At 35.3% G+C, this 19,381-nt stretch overlaps 1 protein-coding gene across 5 annotated transcripts in view; it reads right to left on the bottom strand.

The window, feature by feature from the left end:
• Nucleotides 1-19,381, bottom strand: part of ANKIB1 (ankyrin repeat and IBR domain containing 1) — a 135,957-nt gene that overhangs the window by 2,536 nt on the left and 114,040 nt on the right. For 4 of the 5 annotated variants that reach the window (XM_061198567.1, XM_061198570.1, XM_061198569.1 and 1 more), the window contains 8 exons: nt 17,958-18,088; nt 12,317-12,451; nt 11,261-11,347; nt 11,105-11,171; nt 8,909-9,054; nt 7,369-7,547; nt 6,481-6,532; nt 2,589-2,703 (listed from right to left, as the gene is read on the bottom strand). In XM_061198567.1, the coding sequence (XP_061054550.1) occupies nt 2,589-2,703; nt 6,481-6,532; nt 7,369-7,547; nt 8,909-9,054; nt 11,105-11,171; nt 11,261-11,347; nt 12,317-12,451; nt 17,958-18,088 (912 nt within the window). The remainder of the gene's footprint in view (nt 1-2,588; nt 2,704-6,480; nt 6,533-7,368; nt 7,548-8,908; nt 9,055-11,104; nt 11,172-11,260; nt 11,348-12,316; nt 12,452-17,957; nt 18,089-19,381) is intronic. The other variant, XM_061198568.1, reaches the window with a different exon arrangement.

Genomic DNA, 19,381 nt, shown 5'->3' on the forward strand with positions numbered 1-19,381 from the left:
CCGCGGAGCAACTAAGCCCGTGTGCCACAACTACTGAGCCTGCGAGCCACAACTACTGAGCCCGCGTGCCTAGAGCCCGTGCTCCACAACAAGAGAAGCCACTGCAATGAGAAGCCAGTGCACCGCAAGAAGGAGTAGCCCCATCTTGAGGCCTGTCGATCCTGATTTATTAAAGATGATCTGCTGACACCATAGTTTGAAGATTTTCAATTAATAATTTAATATTTAAAGCTGATAATTAATATAATTTATCTTTAACACCAGAAATTTAAAAAAATGTTGATAGGAGAACTGAGGCTAGGAGAAAAATATTTCATGAACACAATAACAGTAATCAACAGCTACAATTTATTGAGTGCTCACTAGGTGCTATTAGTACTTAAGGGTTTTACACTTATTATCTCATTTAATGCTCACAATAAGCCCACAAAGTGATACTATTATTATTGCATTTTTAAAAAAGAAAATATTTTATTTATTTATTTGGCTGCCTCAGGTCTTTTTTTTTTTTTTTTAAACATCTTTATTGGAGTATAATTGCTTTACAATGGTGTGTTAGTTTCTGCTTTATAACAAAGTGAATCAGTTATACATATACATATGTTCCCATATCTCTTCCCTCTCGCGTCTCCCTCCCTCCCACCCTCCCTACACCACCCCTCTAGGTGGTCACAAAGCACCGAGCTGATCTCCCTGTGCTATGCGGCTGCTTCCCACTAGCTATCTATTTTACGTTTGGTAGTGTATATATGTCCATGCTAAAGATATGTCTGTATCTTTATTCCCATCCCTAGGTTCTTCATGACCTTTTTTTTTTTTTTTCCTTAGATTCCATATATATGTGTTAGCATACGGTATTTGTTTTTCTCTTTCTGACTTACTTCACTCTGTATGACAGACTCTAGGTCCATCCACCTCACTACAAATATCTCAATTTCGTTTCTTTTTATGGCTGAGTAATATCCCATTGTATATATGTGCCACATCTTCTTTATCCATTCATCCGATGATGGACACTTAGGTTGCTTCCATGTCTTGGCTATTGTAAATAGAGCTGCAATGAACATTTTGGTACATGAGTCTTTTTGAATTATGGTTTTCTCAGGGTATATACCCAGTAGTGGGATTGCTGGGTCATATGGTAGTTCTATTTTTAGTTTTTTAAGGAACCTCCATACTGTCCTCCATAGTGGCTGTATCAATTTACATTCCCACCAACAGTGCAAGAGGATTCCCTTTTCTCCACACCCTCTCCAGCATTTATTGTTTGTAGATGTTTTGATGATGGCCATTCTGACCGGTGTGAGATTTATTTATTTATTTGGTTGCCTCAGGTCTTAGTTGCGGCACCCAGGCTCTCTAGTGGCACGCCGGCTCTAGAGTGCGCAGGCTTAGTTGCCCCGAGGCATGTGGGATCTTAGTCAAACCTACGTCCCCTGCATTGGAAGGTGGATTCTTAACCACTGGACCACCAGGGAGGTCCCTATTATTGCTTCTTTAGAATGAGGAGACCAAAGCTTGGAGAGGGTAAGTGACTTGACTAAAGTTTCACACCGATAAGCAGCAGAGCTGGGGTCATGAACTCAGGTCTGTCTGACTCCACAGCCCGTGTTCTTTTTTTTCTCCCCCTCCAGTCAAGGCTTTATTGGGGACCTTGCTGCAGCAGAGGGACGTGAGAACAAACAACAGGTTCCCTAACAAACAACAGGTTCCCTTGCTTGCTCGCTCCCCAAGGGGAGGTGAGCTTGTTCCTTATATGGGGGGAGGGTAGGGGTGTGTCCAGTGTGTGTGGGGGGGTGGCTTAGGTGTTTTGCCCACCCCTCTGGGGGTGTTGAGCGCAGGAGGCATGCGCAGTACCCTGCCTTTGCTCCCAACACCCTGTTTTTGCTCCCCGCTATTCAGAAGTGGCAGTTGAGTTTTTTGGTCTTTTGTATCTTTTTGTCCATAATTTGTCCCAACTGCACATGCACGCAGTTATTTTTAGTCCCATATAGTTTCTTTGTATTTTGTTGCTCAGAGAGAGGTGTGTCCAGGTGCAAGCATTGCAGCACTTCAGCAAAGGGTCCCAGGTCCCAGCCTGTCTCATTTTTAGTGCTTTTTTTTTTGCCACCCATGTATCTTTCTGGTGAAATTGATGCTGGCTAAGGGGCCAGCTAGGGGATCTCAGTTCTCTCCACATGATCCCTCTATGCTATCTCTCCACATTGGCTACTTTGGGCTTCCTCATAGCAGTCTGGCTTGGTCCCAAATGTAAGTGTCCCAGATGAAGAGAGAAACAAAGGCAGAAACTGTATCCTTTTTGTGACCTAGCCTCAGAAGTCACATAGCATCTTTTTGACTGTACTTGATGTACCAAGGCCAGAGTCCATGTGAGAAGTTATGGGATAAAGGACACACAGGGAAGCCATTAACTGCACAGCCCATGTTCTTAATCGCCCTGGTTTTCTGTATCCTGTGACATTAGAAGCATCTGCATGTTGACTGTATATCTAAATTACAAACTGTTTCACAAATATTTAGATTAGCCACTTTTAAGAATAAATGCAAGAGAACTAAGAGATTAAAACAAACCCAACTCAAGAACTCACCTAAAGTGCTTTCACTTGGCTCATCAGGGTCTGGAGGATTACTAAGCATACTGTGCACATCTCCTCGACGGCGTTGTTGTCTGTGCCTCCTCCGATACTGAAATTCAGCATATTCCTGCATAAACCAAAGGTTATAAAATACAGGAGAGCATGCAAATTTTTAAATGCAAATAAAACAAACAATACACTTTTTTCCTAGGAAAAAAATGTGTGATTTTATATACATATTATAAAATCACTTGGCTTTAGAAAAAGAAACTGCAGGTATTGCCATGCCAAGGAAACAGAAACGGTAAAATGGAAAAAGAAAAAATTTTAAATAGCCATTATAATTGTCTGGATAAATTGGGAATACTTGCAAGCTCCAATGCTAGATCATAACTGAGCCTTATTTCATATGCCTGGGTCTTGTTATCTAATATTATAACTAATACCAGAATGATTTTACTAATAAAAGTTAGGCCCTCTCTGGAGGTCTGGTTTTAAAAAAAATGACTGTGATATATGCAACAGAAAATAAAAGAAAAAAGATAAAATAAAGAAAAGCACTAACAGTTAAGTACTTGTTAGATTGTTGGATTCTGTATTCTTTGGGACTACTATATACCATACTCACATCAAAGAAGAATATGAGGTTACCTTTAAAATAAGATGTTACTTGGCTTCCTTCCTATATTAGTTAATACGTGGGGTTATCTACAACCCAGGCAAGGGGAAGTGTTTTCTATTTAGCATATGGGAAGAACACAGATTTGGGCAGATGTCCCTGAGCTTATTTTATATTTGTGATAATAGTTTAAAGTGGGTTTGCTATCACCAGAGGCAGAACCTGGGCCTACCTGCTATTATCTGCGTACAAATGTACTTTTCCAGATTTTAGCGACAGAAGAGACGAGAAGACAGGCCAGTGTGCATGACACCAGCATAAAAAGGCTAATTTTGAGAATCGTTATAGACTCTTTCAGTGATAAACACTAAAATACTCAGGTTTATGATTATCTCTAGAATATTCAATATGCTTATGTTGTGAAAGTAACTGGAATAAATGAAAATAAGTTTTAAAACCCCAGTAAAACTTTTACATCATACAACTCTGGTTAAATTTATTCAAACTCCTTCATCTACGTAAGAGGTTGGACCCTAATTAAAGAATGGAAGGCATTCTACCAGGTTAGAAACAAATGAACGTAAGATACTACAAGTGCCCAGAGAGATTATTCAGGTTCTTTAAATTTACTGCTGAGCTGGGGTATCATTTCCTCTTTTCCTGGAGGCCCATGATCCAAAACTGGATGACTGTTAATGTGTCATCATGGTTCACTGGACCACTGAGGACTACCATGTTTCTCAGACAAAGATGGCAAGAAAACATTATTTCAGTTAAGATTTATCTTTAGGGAGAATTTGTTTACTTTGTACACTTGGTGATGGTACAAAGTTACTCTGAATTAAATAAACTATTTCTGACCATAGAATATACATATTTCCAATTGAAGAAAACTAAATGGTTAAAAAAACCTGTAAAAGAAACTTGTTATATTTGTAATTATTCTGATAAAAAACTCAAATGGCGTTCTCTCACCATGCAACAGGCTTTAAAAAAATTGTTTTCATAAAATTAAACTTATCTGAAAATTTCCATGGATTCCTAAGATCTTCAAGTAAGCATATGAAAAGGCTTTAGTCGGGATACTCCAAATGGTTTGAGAGTGTTAAGGCTACAGAGAAGAGTGAGAAGTTCTAGGATTTATAGGGAAAAAAGCTTCCAGGAGTTTTTTTTTTTTTGTAAATAATAATAGCCACCATTTATTGAGCACCAATTTTTTTAGTGACTTAAACAGACGCTTTAATCCTTCCAGAACTTCCATGGGGTAGATATCACCATCCACAACTTAAAGATGAGAAATTAAGGAAGACACAGCCTAAGTAGACCCTAAGTTATACGGCTAGACCTCAAATTCTGGTGTCCCTTAGACTTTTCGATCATGCTGTTTCCTCTGGGCTCCACTGCCTTTAAAGTGGCACAAAACAAATACTGATGCTTGTCAATGACTCATTCAATTTAGTTTAAAAAGAATAAGATGTAATTAACTTTAATGAAAAATATAAATTCAACCTAAAAGTCTACTGAAGTTTGGCAACATTATTTTTTTCAGAATCCATATGAAGGCAAAGAGCTAATTTTTATAGATATAATTTTGGCAGATACTTGATAGTCACACAGATGCAGAATTTTAAAGGTTCATACTGTGTGGTAATTCTTTAGATCTGCAATAAGGTTTACATAAAAGCTTGGTGTTCAATGTACCAAAGACTTTAAAGAATAGAAAACTGAAAGTGAATTAAATTATCCTTGTAAAATTTATTAACTCATAAAAAGTAAATTTAAGAAAAATGTTATTTATAATTTCACAATTTTTAATCCCAAGGGAACAAGAGCTCAATAATTTTATTTATAAGTATTCACATGTGAGGTAAAAAGCCTGCCTATTTTTTTACAAAATGAAATGGTGTCAGTCATATTAGCAGACCCTCAATATTCAAGAGAAATATTTTGAAATTACTGAAGTTATTGTCAGAGCCAGAAGCCGCAAGATGATGCATACATGACTGTGAATATACTGGTAAAGGTTTTATTTTTGCTAAATTGTGTTTCTACCTTGAAATACTGAAATCTTTCTATTCTTTTTTTGATAACTGAAGCTTGTTTATTCCTCCTTTTAGGTGGAAGTTTTCCATACTATTCCCCAAAGCTGAAATTATACGATTACATAAAAATATTCAAGCATAGGGTCAGGTAAAGAAAAGGTTCATAATTTGTTTTACAACAGAAATTTCATTATTAAAATTTTTTTAAAAAATTTAAGTGAATTTAAAATTTCTGTATCAGAGCTCTAAGCACAAATTCTTCCTCAAGTAAATCTTGTTTTGGATATATCTACCAATACAAAAGGCCACAAGGTGATTGCAAGTATCCTTAGCAGCTGAAAAGAGAAAGTATCTGATTTAAATAAACCACAGTCATTTATGGATAATAATCAATTCCACTGTCTTTCAGTTGCAGACAACTTATGGGCTATAAATGGTAAAGGTTTCATAGTTTGTCCCGCTGCCTTCCAAGAATTAAGTTAAAAGGTTATCATAATATAAGCGTCGAATGGTATACTGTTGTATAAAGAACCAGAAAGTAGAGAGAACTGCTAAAACCATTTAAAATCAGACTCAACAGTGACAGTGGCAATTTAAATCTCAGAAAATAGCAATGTGATTAAGATTTTCACTTTATCTTATTTCTATTTGCAGCAAATGTTATTTGCAGTATTAGTATTTTAGACCTTCTGTATTTTAAGATGGTATATCAACAACAACAACAACGAAAACAAGAAGAGTGTGAAATTCTTAAAGAGAAGCAGAGAGCAACTATCAAAGCATTCTTTCTGCAGAAACACTACTGTCAAGTTTCCACCTTAGTAACTAATTATAAATCAATGTTAACAGGTTGTTGCAATAACTTTAAAAAAAAGATTGTCTATTTAGGTTTTTAATAAATTCAGATTGAAACAATATTACAACTAGAAATGCATTTCTAATAAATAAAATTCATATTTCTGTTAATTAAAGATATTTTCCAAAAATGTAAGCTATAAATTGGCCTTCTGACTATTCAGTAATTAAAAATAAGAGAGGGTATGCATTTAATAATGTGATGATAATCCAATGAATAGGTAAATGTAGACTCTGCTGAGGCATTATTATTATAAAAGAAAGAAAAAAACATTGCTTACAATCTCAGTAGGATATTTAGAATAGATGAGGGTGCAAATGCAAGCAGGACTGCACTAAGGAAAACTATAACTAACCAAACCAAACCAAACCCGCACAAAACAATTACCTCAGGTGATGCAAATCCTAAATATTCCCAATCCCATGTTCCACCAGCAAAGCTACAAAGAAATTAGACATACCATTTGATTTATTATCAGTACTACAAAGTACAAACAATCAGACCCTTGCCCTTTGAACATTACTTTTAATTCCTCTGCTTGGAACTTGCTTAACCAAAGATCAACTACCAAATATAATTAAAATGATTCTTTCATTATTTCTTTCAAATTCTACATTGCTTTATGTTTGTATAAAATGGTGGAAAAATTAAAAATCACCATGCTACACCAGAGTATTTTACAATTGCTTCTATTTTTATTTTTAGGGGTTTATGTAAAAATAAGGGTCCAAGGAATTTCTAATGCTTATAATTAATATGAATAAGAAAATATGCTTCAATTTATAATGGCATAAGTAGTATAAGTGTCTGAAATAAAACAACCAAAACTCAACTGCTCTTTAATGGATGAATACGGATCACTTAAAAAACTTTACTAATATCAGATTTCTAATTTCTTTACAACTTCTTACCAAAAAATACAAATATGACCTTAACAATTTGGCAAGGCTTCCAAATTCTACATTATAAGATGTTTTTGACTATCAAAATGATGCGTTAGAATACTTGTTGAATTATGAGTTCACTGAAGTGTGAAATTTACCTAGCCTAATTTAGTCTGAGAAACTATACAACGAAAAACAAAAAAATAAAAAAAATAGAAACAGTACTGGGGAAAAAAAAAAACCAAAAAGAAGTTAACATACTTTTATCAGCTATCCATATTTTAGGTATCAGTAACTTTCAGGAATATGAACCCTAGTTGGACAAAAAAATAAACCTGCTAGCATTTGTGGCTGGTGCTAGGATGAGTTCCATGGTGTGTATCCTTTTCACCTGCGTCTTGGAGCTTCTGGTGAGTCTGCAGGAGCAACTCCCCGAGCCACAGATGCCAGGAACTCTTGCCTCTTCTGCTGTACAAGGCATGCTGCCTTGATTATCTTGTGGCGGGGTGTGCGAAGGTAAGGCCTATTGACTTTTTGGGCAAGGTCTTCAGTGACCATCTCTAAGTCTGTCTATGTTAAGAAGAGGAAAAAAAAAATTATAGGTTGAGTGGGTTAGTCAATAGCAAATCCAGTGTCCATCTGGTTAAATCTAACTCCTCTGAGATGAGAAATTAATCCAAATTTTATATAACTTCCAATTTAACATATGTTTCTACTTTGCACATTTTAGGAAAATAGCATTCATTCAATAGGCATTTATAGTAATGTAGTTGGTATGGATACAAAGAAGTAGTGAGTATAGTATAGCAGCTGTATAAAAAAAAATTTATAATTTGTCTGTGTGAAAAAGACCTAATAAATTTCAAGGCATTGTACATGTAAGTGCCTGACCACATGGTACAGACGGTATGTAAATGCTGAAGGAATGTGAAGCAAGGCAAAACCTTTGTGATTTGGGGTTAGCTCTGGAAGGCCTCATGGAGAAAATGAATATTCAGCATTGAAGGAAATGTAAGATATAAATTAGTAGAGGGGAGTTCAAAGGGATGACATAAAAACAGTAGCAAGAGGAGAAAGTTTGGTGACTTCAAAAAAAAAGAGGAATGTACAATGAACCTGGTCAGCTACACTGATGTCAGTTTGCTTACATGTTTTGTTTTGTTTTTTCAAGTACTCTTAAGTTTTTCAGTTGTACTGTTAAAATGAACTGGCAAATAGCAACTTTCCCATCTAGTATGTAATGTGGTTTGTTTCGTTTTTGAAGATAAAATTCCTAATTACATAATCAGAGTTAGGCCAGATTTCAACCTCAACCAGTTTAAAATAAAGAAATGAATGTGGGGGCTTCCCTGGTGGCGCAGTGGTTGAGAATCCGTCTGCCAATGCAGGGGACACGGGTTTGAGCCCTGGTCCGGGAAGATCCCACATGCCGCGGAGCAACTAAGCCCATGCACAACTACTGAGCCTGCGCTCTAGAGCCCGCGAGCCACGACTACTGAAGCCCGCGAGCCTAGACCCCAAGCTCTGCAATAAGAGAAGCCACCGCAGTGAGAAGCCCGCGCACCGGGACGAAGAGCAGCTCCCGCTCGACGCAACTAGAAAAAGCCCACACACAGCAACGAAGACCCAACAGAGCCAAAAATAAATAAATAAAAGAAAAGAAAAAAAAAAGAAAAAAGAAATAAATGTGGTAGGAAATGTTTGCATAGCTCAGAACTCATTCAAATCTGCACAGTGACAAATTCAAACATAAAGAAAATTTCAGTTTATTATTGGTAACTTTTCCTTTATTTAAAAACCATTCTAAAAACAGAAAATTGTTTATTAATTACACTCAAGTAAGATAAACCTTAGTTATAAAGTGGTTGAAAAAGGAGAAAATCTGTTTTTCATAGTAACTGCATTTAAATTTAATAAAAAAGACATCTTACTTGCATGAGTTCAAAAATTTCTTTCTTTGTGCTTTTAGGTTCTAAGAAAAATCCATATGGATAAGAACACTTGAGAATGCGTCGAGTTTTTAAGAGCACGTGAACTGCATCTTCGATGAAAGTGGTATCTGGACAACCTCCTTCAGCTATAAAGTAAACCAGGCAAAGTGAAAAATTTTTTTTTGCAAATACACTATTATAAAATTAAACAACTAAGTTTTCTTAAAAGAAAGAAAAAAGAACAAGGATCCCTAAGAAGAAACTGTTTGAAGTAGCTATATGATAGTATTTATTTGAACTAGACTAAAAACCTACATAAAACACTCATACGTTTTGCATTTAGGTAACTTGTATGCATTTATAAATGGAGCACACCCTGCAGTAGCCCAGGAGTACTGATGGCAGTCATGAAGGAATGCATACATTGATCCTGGATTCTGTTCTCACCCTGTGAGTAAACAAATCTAGCTTTAGGTCAACTCAAATGTTCCACGTTTTACTAAGTTTTTTAGGTTATCCCTAGTAGAATTCTACTCATTAAGAATTAGAACAAATGCCTTGCTAAGTTGCTTGCTAAAAAAAAAAAAGCCTAATTATAAATTATGCTTCTGCAAAAACAACATTGTAAGGTAAAAGACACAACATCCTGGGAAACAACTGGGTAACTAATGCTAGTTAATAAACACTCCAGCGAGAGAAAGAGAGAAAGGGAGGAAGAGTGGTTTTATTTCTTCCTTTCCAAATCTTCTATCTTTTAATTCTTTTTTATGTCTTACTATGCTGTCTAGAACCTCCAGAAGGTTGAACAGAAGCAGTAGTTTACATCTACAAATACTTATTTTATATTTAGTATGTTTTGGGCACTGTTCTAAGTATTAGAGATACGTCCGTGATGGAATAGACTGTAGAACCTGTGAGGACTTTTTCTTTCAATTTTTACTGTGGACAATAATACTTCAAGAGTTTGGTATTGGCTTGATATAGTTATGTCATTACTATAGTCTAAGAACTAGTAATTAACAAGGAGACTAAGCTGCTATTGATGCTTTTTGTCCCACTCTAATTTATTTAACTTATGGTTATTGTTTTAATTAGGAAGTTATCCTCATGAAAATGGTGTTAGTACTCATTACTTTTATAAAATGGAGCGAACACAAGGGTAATCGATTGCATTTTAGGCTTAAAACCTTTTATATATAAGCTGTGATTATTTTAAAAATGTGACTTTTTAGGGACTTCCTTGGTGGCACAGTGGTTAAGAATCTGCCTACCAGTGCAGGGGACATGGGTTCGAGCCCTGGTCTGGGAAGATCCCACATGCCGCAGAGCAGCTAACCCTGGGCACCACAACTACTGAGCCTGCGCTCTAGAGCCCGCAAGCCACAACTACTGAAGACTGCGTGCCTAGAGCCCGTGCTCCGCAACAAGAGAAGCCACCGCAATGAGAAGCCTGCGCACTGCAACGAAGAGTAGCCCCTGCTCGCCACAACTAGAGAAAGCCCGCACGCAGCAATAAGGACCCAAAGCAGCCAAAAAAAAAAAAAAAAGTCACTTTTTAAAACAAACATGCCAGAACCTGTACTCTGTGCGGTCACTGTGAGATATCATATTCTAATTATGTAACTAGTATTCAATCCATTTTTAGGAATGTTCTTTTTGAACTTCCATTTTAGGAACCATAAGTAAGCCCTATCTCATGACTTTGCTTTTTGACTCCAATGTCCGCTGTTTACCAGTGAGATGATTTCTCCCAAAACTGTACTTGACTTCCATTCTATATTAGGCACTCTGCTAAATTTTCTCAAGAATCTTTGGGAATTCAGTTACATGACAATTTGATGGCTTGTGAATCTTGCTCCTTTGACTAGGTCAGGGATGCCTTTTTGGGCCCATTCACTTTTCCCAACATTGTAGAGCATCATCAGCAGTGGCACAGAGTAAGCAAAACCATAATGTGTGTTTATCTGCTGGCAGCAGAGGTTGCACTAAGAGGAGCAGGTGAGGTAAGCAAGGTGGAAAATCTTACCAGAGGCCTCAAATGCTAAACTACACTCTGGGCTTCCGAAAACTCCAAACTGCCAAATGAGCAAATGGAGATAAGGTATTCTTTTAAGGGTCTTAACCTCCTACCAATGAAGTGACTTAAGCATGATAGCTATTTTATATTAATTATCACACATATCACTTATAACTTACTTTCTTTGAGAGCTCTACTCAATTGCTCCATCTTTTCTTTGGCTGTTTTAAGAAGGCGTTGTTCTAACTAAAAGAATAGAAATAAATAAATATATCATTTTCTTTATTTATTCACAACAGTAGAGTTCAGCACATTTGAAATGATTTGGGACATACCTGATAGCTATGTTCATGATTTTTAAATCTTGTGTAGTAGTGCATAAATCTGTCAAGTTCCTGAAATCGTTTGTGTTTTTTCTCAGCCTAGGAAACAAAAGTCCACAAATGACATTTATAAATAAAAGTACTAGCTATTAAAATTGTTTTTTTTGATCACTGCAAAATTTTATTAGTAACAGATAGTAGTGCATACAGATTTATCGATTATTTTGTTGAGAAAATAATAACCAATACATTTTAAACGCTTCCCAGAACAAAGTCTTGTATTTGTATTCTCTGTTGACAAACCACTGAATCCGCAATTCCCAGAGTATAAGGTAAATATGTCTCTCAAACCTTATGTTCATCAGATCTTCAATGTTTTATCATGTTGTTTATTGTTATGGACTGAAATGTGTCCCCCATCAATTCATATGTTGAAGGTGCAACCCCCAATGTGACTATATTTAGAGATAGGGCCTGTGAGATGATAAAGATTCAACAAGGTCATTAGGGTGGAGATCTAATCCAATAGGGCTGGTGCCCTTATAAGAAGAGGAAGAGACAACAGAGCTTGCTCTCTCTCCTTCCTGTGAGGACATAGCAAAAAGATAACTGTCTATAAGCCAGGAAGAGAGTCATTGCCAGAAACCGAATTGGCAGAAATCTTGATCTTGGACTTCCTAGTCTCAAGAACTATGAAAAATAAATTTTTGTTGTTTAAGCCACTCAGTCTATGGTATTTTCTTATGGCAGCCAAGCAGACTAAGATACTTATTATATGCAATAACATAATATTATATTGTTGATATAATGTTAAAATTGTTTTTAAGTCATTTTAGAGACATGCTGGGATATACGTCTTGTCTAATCTTCACCAATATAAAAAAAGGAAAATTAAAAAAAACAAAGCTCAAGTTTACAGAGCTATTTTGTTTAAATTAAAGGCTACTCTAAAGTGTATTGAATTTAAATGCCTCATTACAATAAAGATAGGAAAAGAAGAAATGGAAAACACTGCTACTGGTATTAAGTGGCTTAGTTAGAGATCTTGGCTTCAACAGTTCTCTTTACCTCCACAGTCATTTCCTTGGATTGTTCCTCCACATGCTGAATGACTTCATAGCGAGTACATCTGTAATAACCTCCTGTGGAAGAACTATGTTTTTTCCATTCTTCTAGGCAAATCCAGCAAAAGTCATACTTGCACTTCAAAAGAAAACATATATGCAAATATCGTCCCATGTTAGTATGCAAATTATTTTCTAATTTCTTGTCAACCAATTTGTAGAGATTAAACAATCCTGCCTGTGTGACCAGGAATAAATCTTCTCAAAGACACACCCTCTTCTTTTTGAGGTTTTCTCTGGAGACCTTATGTGCGCTATGGAAAGATGTGGGGGTAGTTTAAAATTATTGCTTATAAGGATAAATTAAAATCATAATATTATTAAGTAATCTCAAGAAAGCTTGAAAAATATCAATGGGATATTCTTTCCAAATAATAAAAACAGATCCTGACAAATGTTTCATTTTTCAGGTGCATAGTAATCTTACCTTGGTCTATAAAGCTCCACCAGTGTATTTGAAAACTGTTGACTTTGACAAACTGATTTTTAAACTGGGAATAAGTTAAAAAGGCCTCTAGTCAGAACAGCTAACATAAAACCTATTTCTCATTAAAAAAAAAAAAATTCACTTTCTTAATTACCATAATTTGCAGACAATGCCAAAAAATATGAGTATTCCAGTATGAAAATATATCCTTTTTTCTCTTAAATGCTTATGGATTTTGAGTCAGAGAGATCTTTCCAATTTAAATCTATGTTTTCTCCTGGTACTTTTAGAGTTTGTTTAAAAAAATATTTAAATCTTTGATCTGTTCAAAATTTATTTGGGTATTCAGTATGAATTAAACTTTTATTTTTTTCCACATAGCTGCCCAGTTGTCTCAATACCATTTACTGAACAGTCCATGTTTCTCTACTGGTTGGAGATGCCTCCTTTACCATATACTGAACTCCCATTTATGTGTCTATTTTCTGGGCTTTCTTTCTATTCTGTTTCATTGATCTGTAGATGCATGTACCAGCACCATGCTGTCTTAATTACTGAGCCTTTATAGTATGGGTTACTGTTTGACAAGGCTAGTTCCTCCTCACTGTTCTTTTTCAGAGTTTTCTGGCTCTTCTTACTTTGTTTTTCCATATGAACTTTTAATTAGCTTATCTAGATGCAGAAACAAAACCTGTTGGTATTTTTGTTGGAATCTTTCTACCCAAGAACTTTGTTATCTTTCCATTTGTTTGTCATCTTCTGTGTCCTACAGATAGGGGTCTTAACATTTTCTTCATGTAAGTCTTATCCATTTCTTAAGTTTCTTTCTAGATAAATGAGGTCTTCTCTTTCAGTATATATTCTATCTGAATGTTGTTGGCACACATGAAGGCTATTACTCTCTGCATATTACTTTTTTACTCTGCTAGTTAATGGAATTTTTATTGTTTGCAATAGTTTTTCAGTTGATTCTTGTGGGCTTTCTAGGTATACAATCATGCTGGCTGTAAAAAATGACAATTTTCCCACCTCATTTCTAATTTTTATATCCCCAATTTCTTTTCATTGTCAAATTATGTTGACTGGTATCTCCAGTCCAATGTTAATAATATTTGTGATGGGGAGTATCTTTATGTTGTTCTCAATTTTAGTGAGAGTACCTCTAGTTTCCACACTAAATATCATGCTAACTTTTGGACTAAGATAGATTTATTTTTATCATGCTATTGCAATAAAAGGAAGAATCTATCTATATTCCTATTTCTTTGTGTGTCTTATAAAGAATGGTTGTTGAATTTTTGTCAAAGGTCTTTTTGGCATCTACAGAAAGTTTACATGGTTTTTCTTCTTGTATCTACTACTAAAATGAGGTACAGTAATAGCTTTTTAAATATCAAACCATTCTTGTATTCCTGGAATAAACCCCACATGATTAATTATTCTTTTTTTAAAATTAAAAACATGTTTTTCACTGAAATATAATCGATAGTCAATTATTCTTCTAATGCACTCTGCTAGATTACATTTGCTAATAACTGTATTTTCCCCTCCAATATCTTATTTAGGACTCATGCATTGTTCTTCATAAATAACATGGATCTACAGTTTTAATTTTTATAATCTTGTCAAGTGCTGGTATCAAGGTTCTACTCAGTTTATAATAATAATTTGAAAGTTTCCAGTTTTTTCCTTTTTTTCTTTTTGTTCTGGAAACAGTCTGAATCACATTGGAATTACCTATTCTTTAAAGCTTTGATAAAATTCTATTGTGAAACTGTTAGGGCCTATTGCTTTTAAAGGAGAGATCATTGAAAAACTCTCTTTCTTCTACAGAGTGAGTTTGTTCGGATATTTCTTCTAGAGTTAGTTTCAAAAATTATATTTTCTTAGAAAATCAGTCCATTTCAAATCCAAGTTCAAATTTATCTGCAAAAGTTGAGCAAAGTTATCTCTTATTATTATTTTAGTTTGCTTTGTTTATTGATTAGTCCCCTTATTTCTTTTTTTTATAAATTTATTTATTTATTTACGGCTGCCTTGGGTCTTCGTTGCTGCACACGGGCTTTCTCTAGCTGCAGCCAGCGGAGGGCTACTCTTTGTTGCGGTGCGTGGGCTTCTCATTGCAGAGGCTTCTCTTGTGGTGGAGCACGGGCTCTAGGTGTGCGGGCTTCAGTAGTTGTGGCATGCGGGCTTCAGTAGTTGTGGCATGCGGGCTTCAGTAGTTGTGGCTCATGGGCTCTAGAGCGCAGGCTCAGTAGTTCTGGCACACAGGCTTAGTTGCTCCACGGCATGTGGGATCTTCCCAGACCAGGGCTTGAACCCGTGTGCCCCGCATTGCCAGGCGGATTCTTTACCACTGCGCCACCAGGGAAGTTCCAGTCCCCTTATTTCTTATATTGTGTATTTGAACTCCCTCACCCCCACATTTTTCCTATTGCAAGCTTTGTGGTTTGTCTTATTTTCTTCCTTCAGAAAACCACTTTTGGATTTATTTATTAGTTGTATTGTTTTTCAGTTTTTGACTCACTGATTTCTGATTAAAAAAAATTCTTCCTCCTTGTTTTCAAGTCTGTTTTTTTCATTTCTTGAGTCATATCCTTAATTCATTCCTTATTTTGTATCATTTTAAGTGAATAAGGCTACACACATTTCTGAATTGCTTTAAATATAGCCCTCAGGTTCTGAAAAAGTAGTTATTTATAGAAATTCTTTAATTTCCATTTTATTTTTACTCATGAGTTGTTTGAGAGATTTAAAATTTCCAAATGAAAAGGTTTTTTGTAACTTTATTATTCATTTCTATTTTATTCCATTATGATCAGAGAATGTTGATTACACCACTCTATTTTCTGGATTATTACTTAGATTTTCTTTGATGATCAATGGTCAATTTTTTTGGTGAATGTTCCATGGGTACTTGAAAAGATGGCATGAGTCCATCTTTTCAGGATACAGAGTCTGAATATATAGTAATCAGATATACCTTAGTCATTATGTCAAGTCTTATCTTCACTAATTTTTTCTCTACCTGGTATGTCACGAACAGAGAGCTGAATTAAAGTCTCTGTCCTCATTTAGCCCTTCACAAACATGTACTTACACAATAAATCGTGTACTTGTTTCAAGGTTCTGACAGTATGCAAGTTCTTTTGTTGCCTGCTAAAAGCAAACCTTGTGCCTGATTTGATCCAAGTACCCTTCAGTACAGCTCCATTGATCTCTCAAAATTAGTGGCAAAACTTTCTACAAACAGCAAAATTTTACATTCTATGATAAGAAAAAGAATACAGAACTTTAATAATTTATATTTTAGTTGCAGCATAGTTTTCCACAGAGCCAGATCAATAAAATTACTATAAGTGATTTAAAATGTGTAAGAATGCAAAATTTAAATAGCTTCCTGAAAATTATCTAAAGGGAAATGAATAAAGAGAGTTTTTAAAATAAATGAACTTATTTTTATAGGGCCAAACCTGTCATTCTTTTAAAATGTTTAACAATTTGATTCCAGAAAGTAAAAACTATCTACTGAGTAATAATCAATATTGAAGCATTAATAAAGGTATATTATGATTTAGTCATTGTATTAGAAAATAGATTCAATTACATATTACCTGTTGTCCCACCTTCACATTTTAAAAAAACTATAAAAGTATAAACACTTTCACTTCCTAGATGTCTTTTGTCATGAGAATTACTCATCAGTTTCCTTTGTTCAATGCAAATACTTCAGATGGTTAAATAAGACTACATTTACATAGTATGTAAGTAAATGTTTCTTTTATATGTAAAAGAAGTTTAAGCAAAATCTGTTTAAGATAAATTATCTTACATCATTAGCCTGATTAATTCATGAAAATATTCATTCACTCAATACATATCTATCAACTATTTACTGCTGGTAGGTGCTGTGACTGAAATAAAGGTAATGTTGGATCCTGCCCTTTTATTAGTAGTCCAACTGCTGATTTTTATGGTCAACGTGTATTTTTTTTTTTTACACATCTATGTAGTCTATATCAGACTGTCCAAGAAAAAACTAATATGGATGTTGGAGATAGGACTGCATATAAATGAAATAATTTTGGCCTGATCAGCTAAACTAATAAGCAATTCTGAGCATTTTACTCAGAACACTACTAAGTTTTTCTTCTTAGGAAATCATTACTGTCTCACTAAGACAATTCATTCATGTTAATTTATTATAATATAAAATCATCTGGTAACTGTCATTATTTTTGAAGTCATAATAATAATGATCATTAGCCTCAAGGTAAAAAATCAAGAAGTACTTAAAGAGAAGATATTGATGTATTTTATTGAAATCTTAACTATGTGGGTTTCTTTCACATCCTAAATTAGAAAAATTACATTGCTCTTCTCTCAATAATTTTAAATAATTATTTTTATATACATGGCATTCCCAAGGAAAAGGAAAAAAACTGAGATATTACAGTTAAGCAAAAATGTTCATAAATGTAGGCATGGATTAATAAAATATTATTAACTTAATTCCAGAATATTTGTTTTAAATATGGTAGTTTCTTTCTATGCAACTAGGTCAGGAGGGTAGCCTTCTAACAGTAATTATTTATAATAATTTTTAGCCAAGTGACATTTTCATTTTCAATATAGTAATGAGTTACTTATTTAATTGATGATTTCATTAGCAAACCTAAAGTCTGCCCACTGTTTTGGGCACCTTTCTTATATAGACACCAGGATTTAAATTTGGACATAGGGGGATTGCTTGGGGCCTGACTTGGACCGTGAGACTATGCTGTGTGCTCCAAAATCAGCTTTGCAAGAGATCTACGTAAGGTAGCACTCGATCATTTAACATTATTTATATATACACAAAACTCTCTCAGAATCCTCACTGGGGGAGTGGGTGACTGGGAGGGAAGGACTCAGGCATTTCTGATCTGGCCAAGTACCACTGAATCCTTACCTTTATTTTTAACATTCACCATGATTGTAAAATTTAGTAATATAAACCAACATTTATGTTATTTAACAAAGAATGTAGAATACAATCTTCTAGAATCCATCTGAAAGCCAATAAGATACCTATGCTTACAGCATTTCTTCTTTGGATTCACAATCAAATGAAGGTTCTAACTGCAAAGCATGTATTGTACAATCCTCTTTAACTTACCTTAGCACACTGCATGTGATTGCATCCCTCATTCTTCTGTATTGGAGACTTACAGTTAGCACAAGGCTTGGAGTTAGTTAACAACCAGAGACAATTGGCAGCATCCTCATAAGCTTCACTAACTCCCACAACTTTGGGATATAAAGCACAAATACAGAAATAAATGATTTAGTGTACAACTCCAGATGGAAAAACACTCAAAGTTTTCTTTGCAGGCTGTCTCTCAATTTTAAATATATACTTATTTTCCTAGTAGGGTCTATGGCAAAGTTTTTACCCATGAGGGCTTCCCTGGTGGCGCAGTGGTTGAGAGTCTGCCTGCCAATGCAGGGGACACGGGTTCGAGCCCTGGTCTGGGAAGATCCCACATGCTGCGGAGCAACTAGGCCCGTGAGCCACAACTACTGAGCCTGCGCGTCTGGAGCATGTGCTCCGCAACAAGAGAGGCTGCGATAGTGAGAGGCCCGTGCACCGCGATGAAGAGTGGCCCCCGCTTGCCGCAACTAGAGAAAGCCCTTGCACAGAAACGAAGACCCAACACAGCCATAAATAAATAAATAAACAAACAAACAAATAAATAAATAAAATTTATATTAAAAAAAAAAGTTTTTACCCATGATTATTTAAGACAAAATAAAAATGAATCCAATGACATGTCTGAAACTAAATTCATCATTTCCCCCAAATCTGCTCCTTTCTCTATCTCCTATCCTGTTAAATGATATGATCATCTACCCAGAATCAATCCAGGAAGAGCATGATCTTGGACACCTTCCTCTTTCCCTCATCTACTGTGTCCCATTGATTCTATCTCTTCCTCTTTCATATCCATCTCTTCTCCATTCCCATTTCTTATTGCTTTAGCTAGGATCCTCCACATCTTCTCCCCAGACAATTAAAACACAGAAACCAACCTACCTCCCAGATCCTTCTCCCCCGACCCACACAACCCACACTATATTGCCTCTATAAAGTGATCTTTTAAAAATACAAATCTTTAAATCTTCTAATTGTTCTCCACTGACTACCAGATAAAATCAAACTGTTTTAGCAAAGAATACAAAGCCCTTCATGATTTGGCCACTAACTACCTGGTAAGGTCCTCCCACCCTCTATCCCCACACCAACCTTATACTCTTCATCATCTTAAACTCTGTTTATTCTACGTTAATTTGAGATCTGCATTCTTAAAGAATGCCAGGGTTTTTAAAGACTCTAACTTTTACATTTTATGTTCTATAAATCTCCACCACCACCCATGCAGAGATTTAGGAGCTGGAGAGAGTGGTAGACACATAATTTAAAAATTATTTTTTCCTGCAAGAATGACAGTAATGAAGTTTGTTTTCTAACTTCAAGTACATAGGGAAGTTCTACCTTTTCTTTACTGAAAGAGATGTCTGAAAATCAGTTTGAAATCCTTG

The sequence above is a fragment of the Eubalaena glacialis genome, chromosome 8 (genome assembly GCF_028564815.1).
Source record: "Eubalaena glacialis isolate mEubGla1 chromosome 8, mEubGla1.1.hap2.+ XY, whole genome shotgun sequence".
NCBI classification, from domain to species: domain Eukaryota; kingdom Metazoa; phylum Chordata; class Mammalia; order Artiodactyla; family Balaenidae; genus Eubalaena; species Eubalaena glacialis.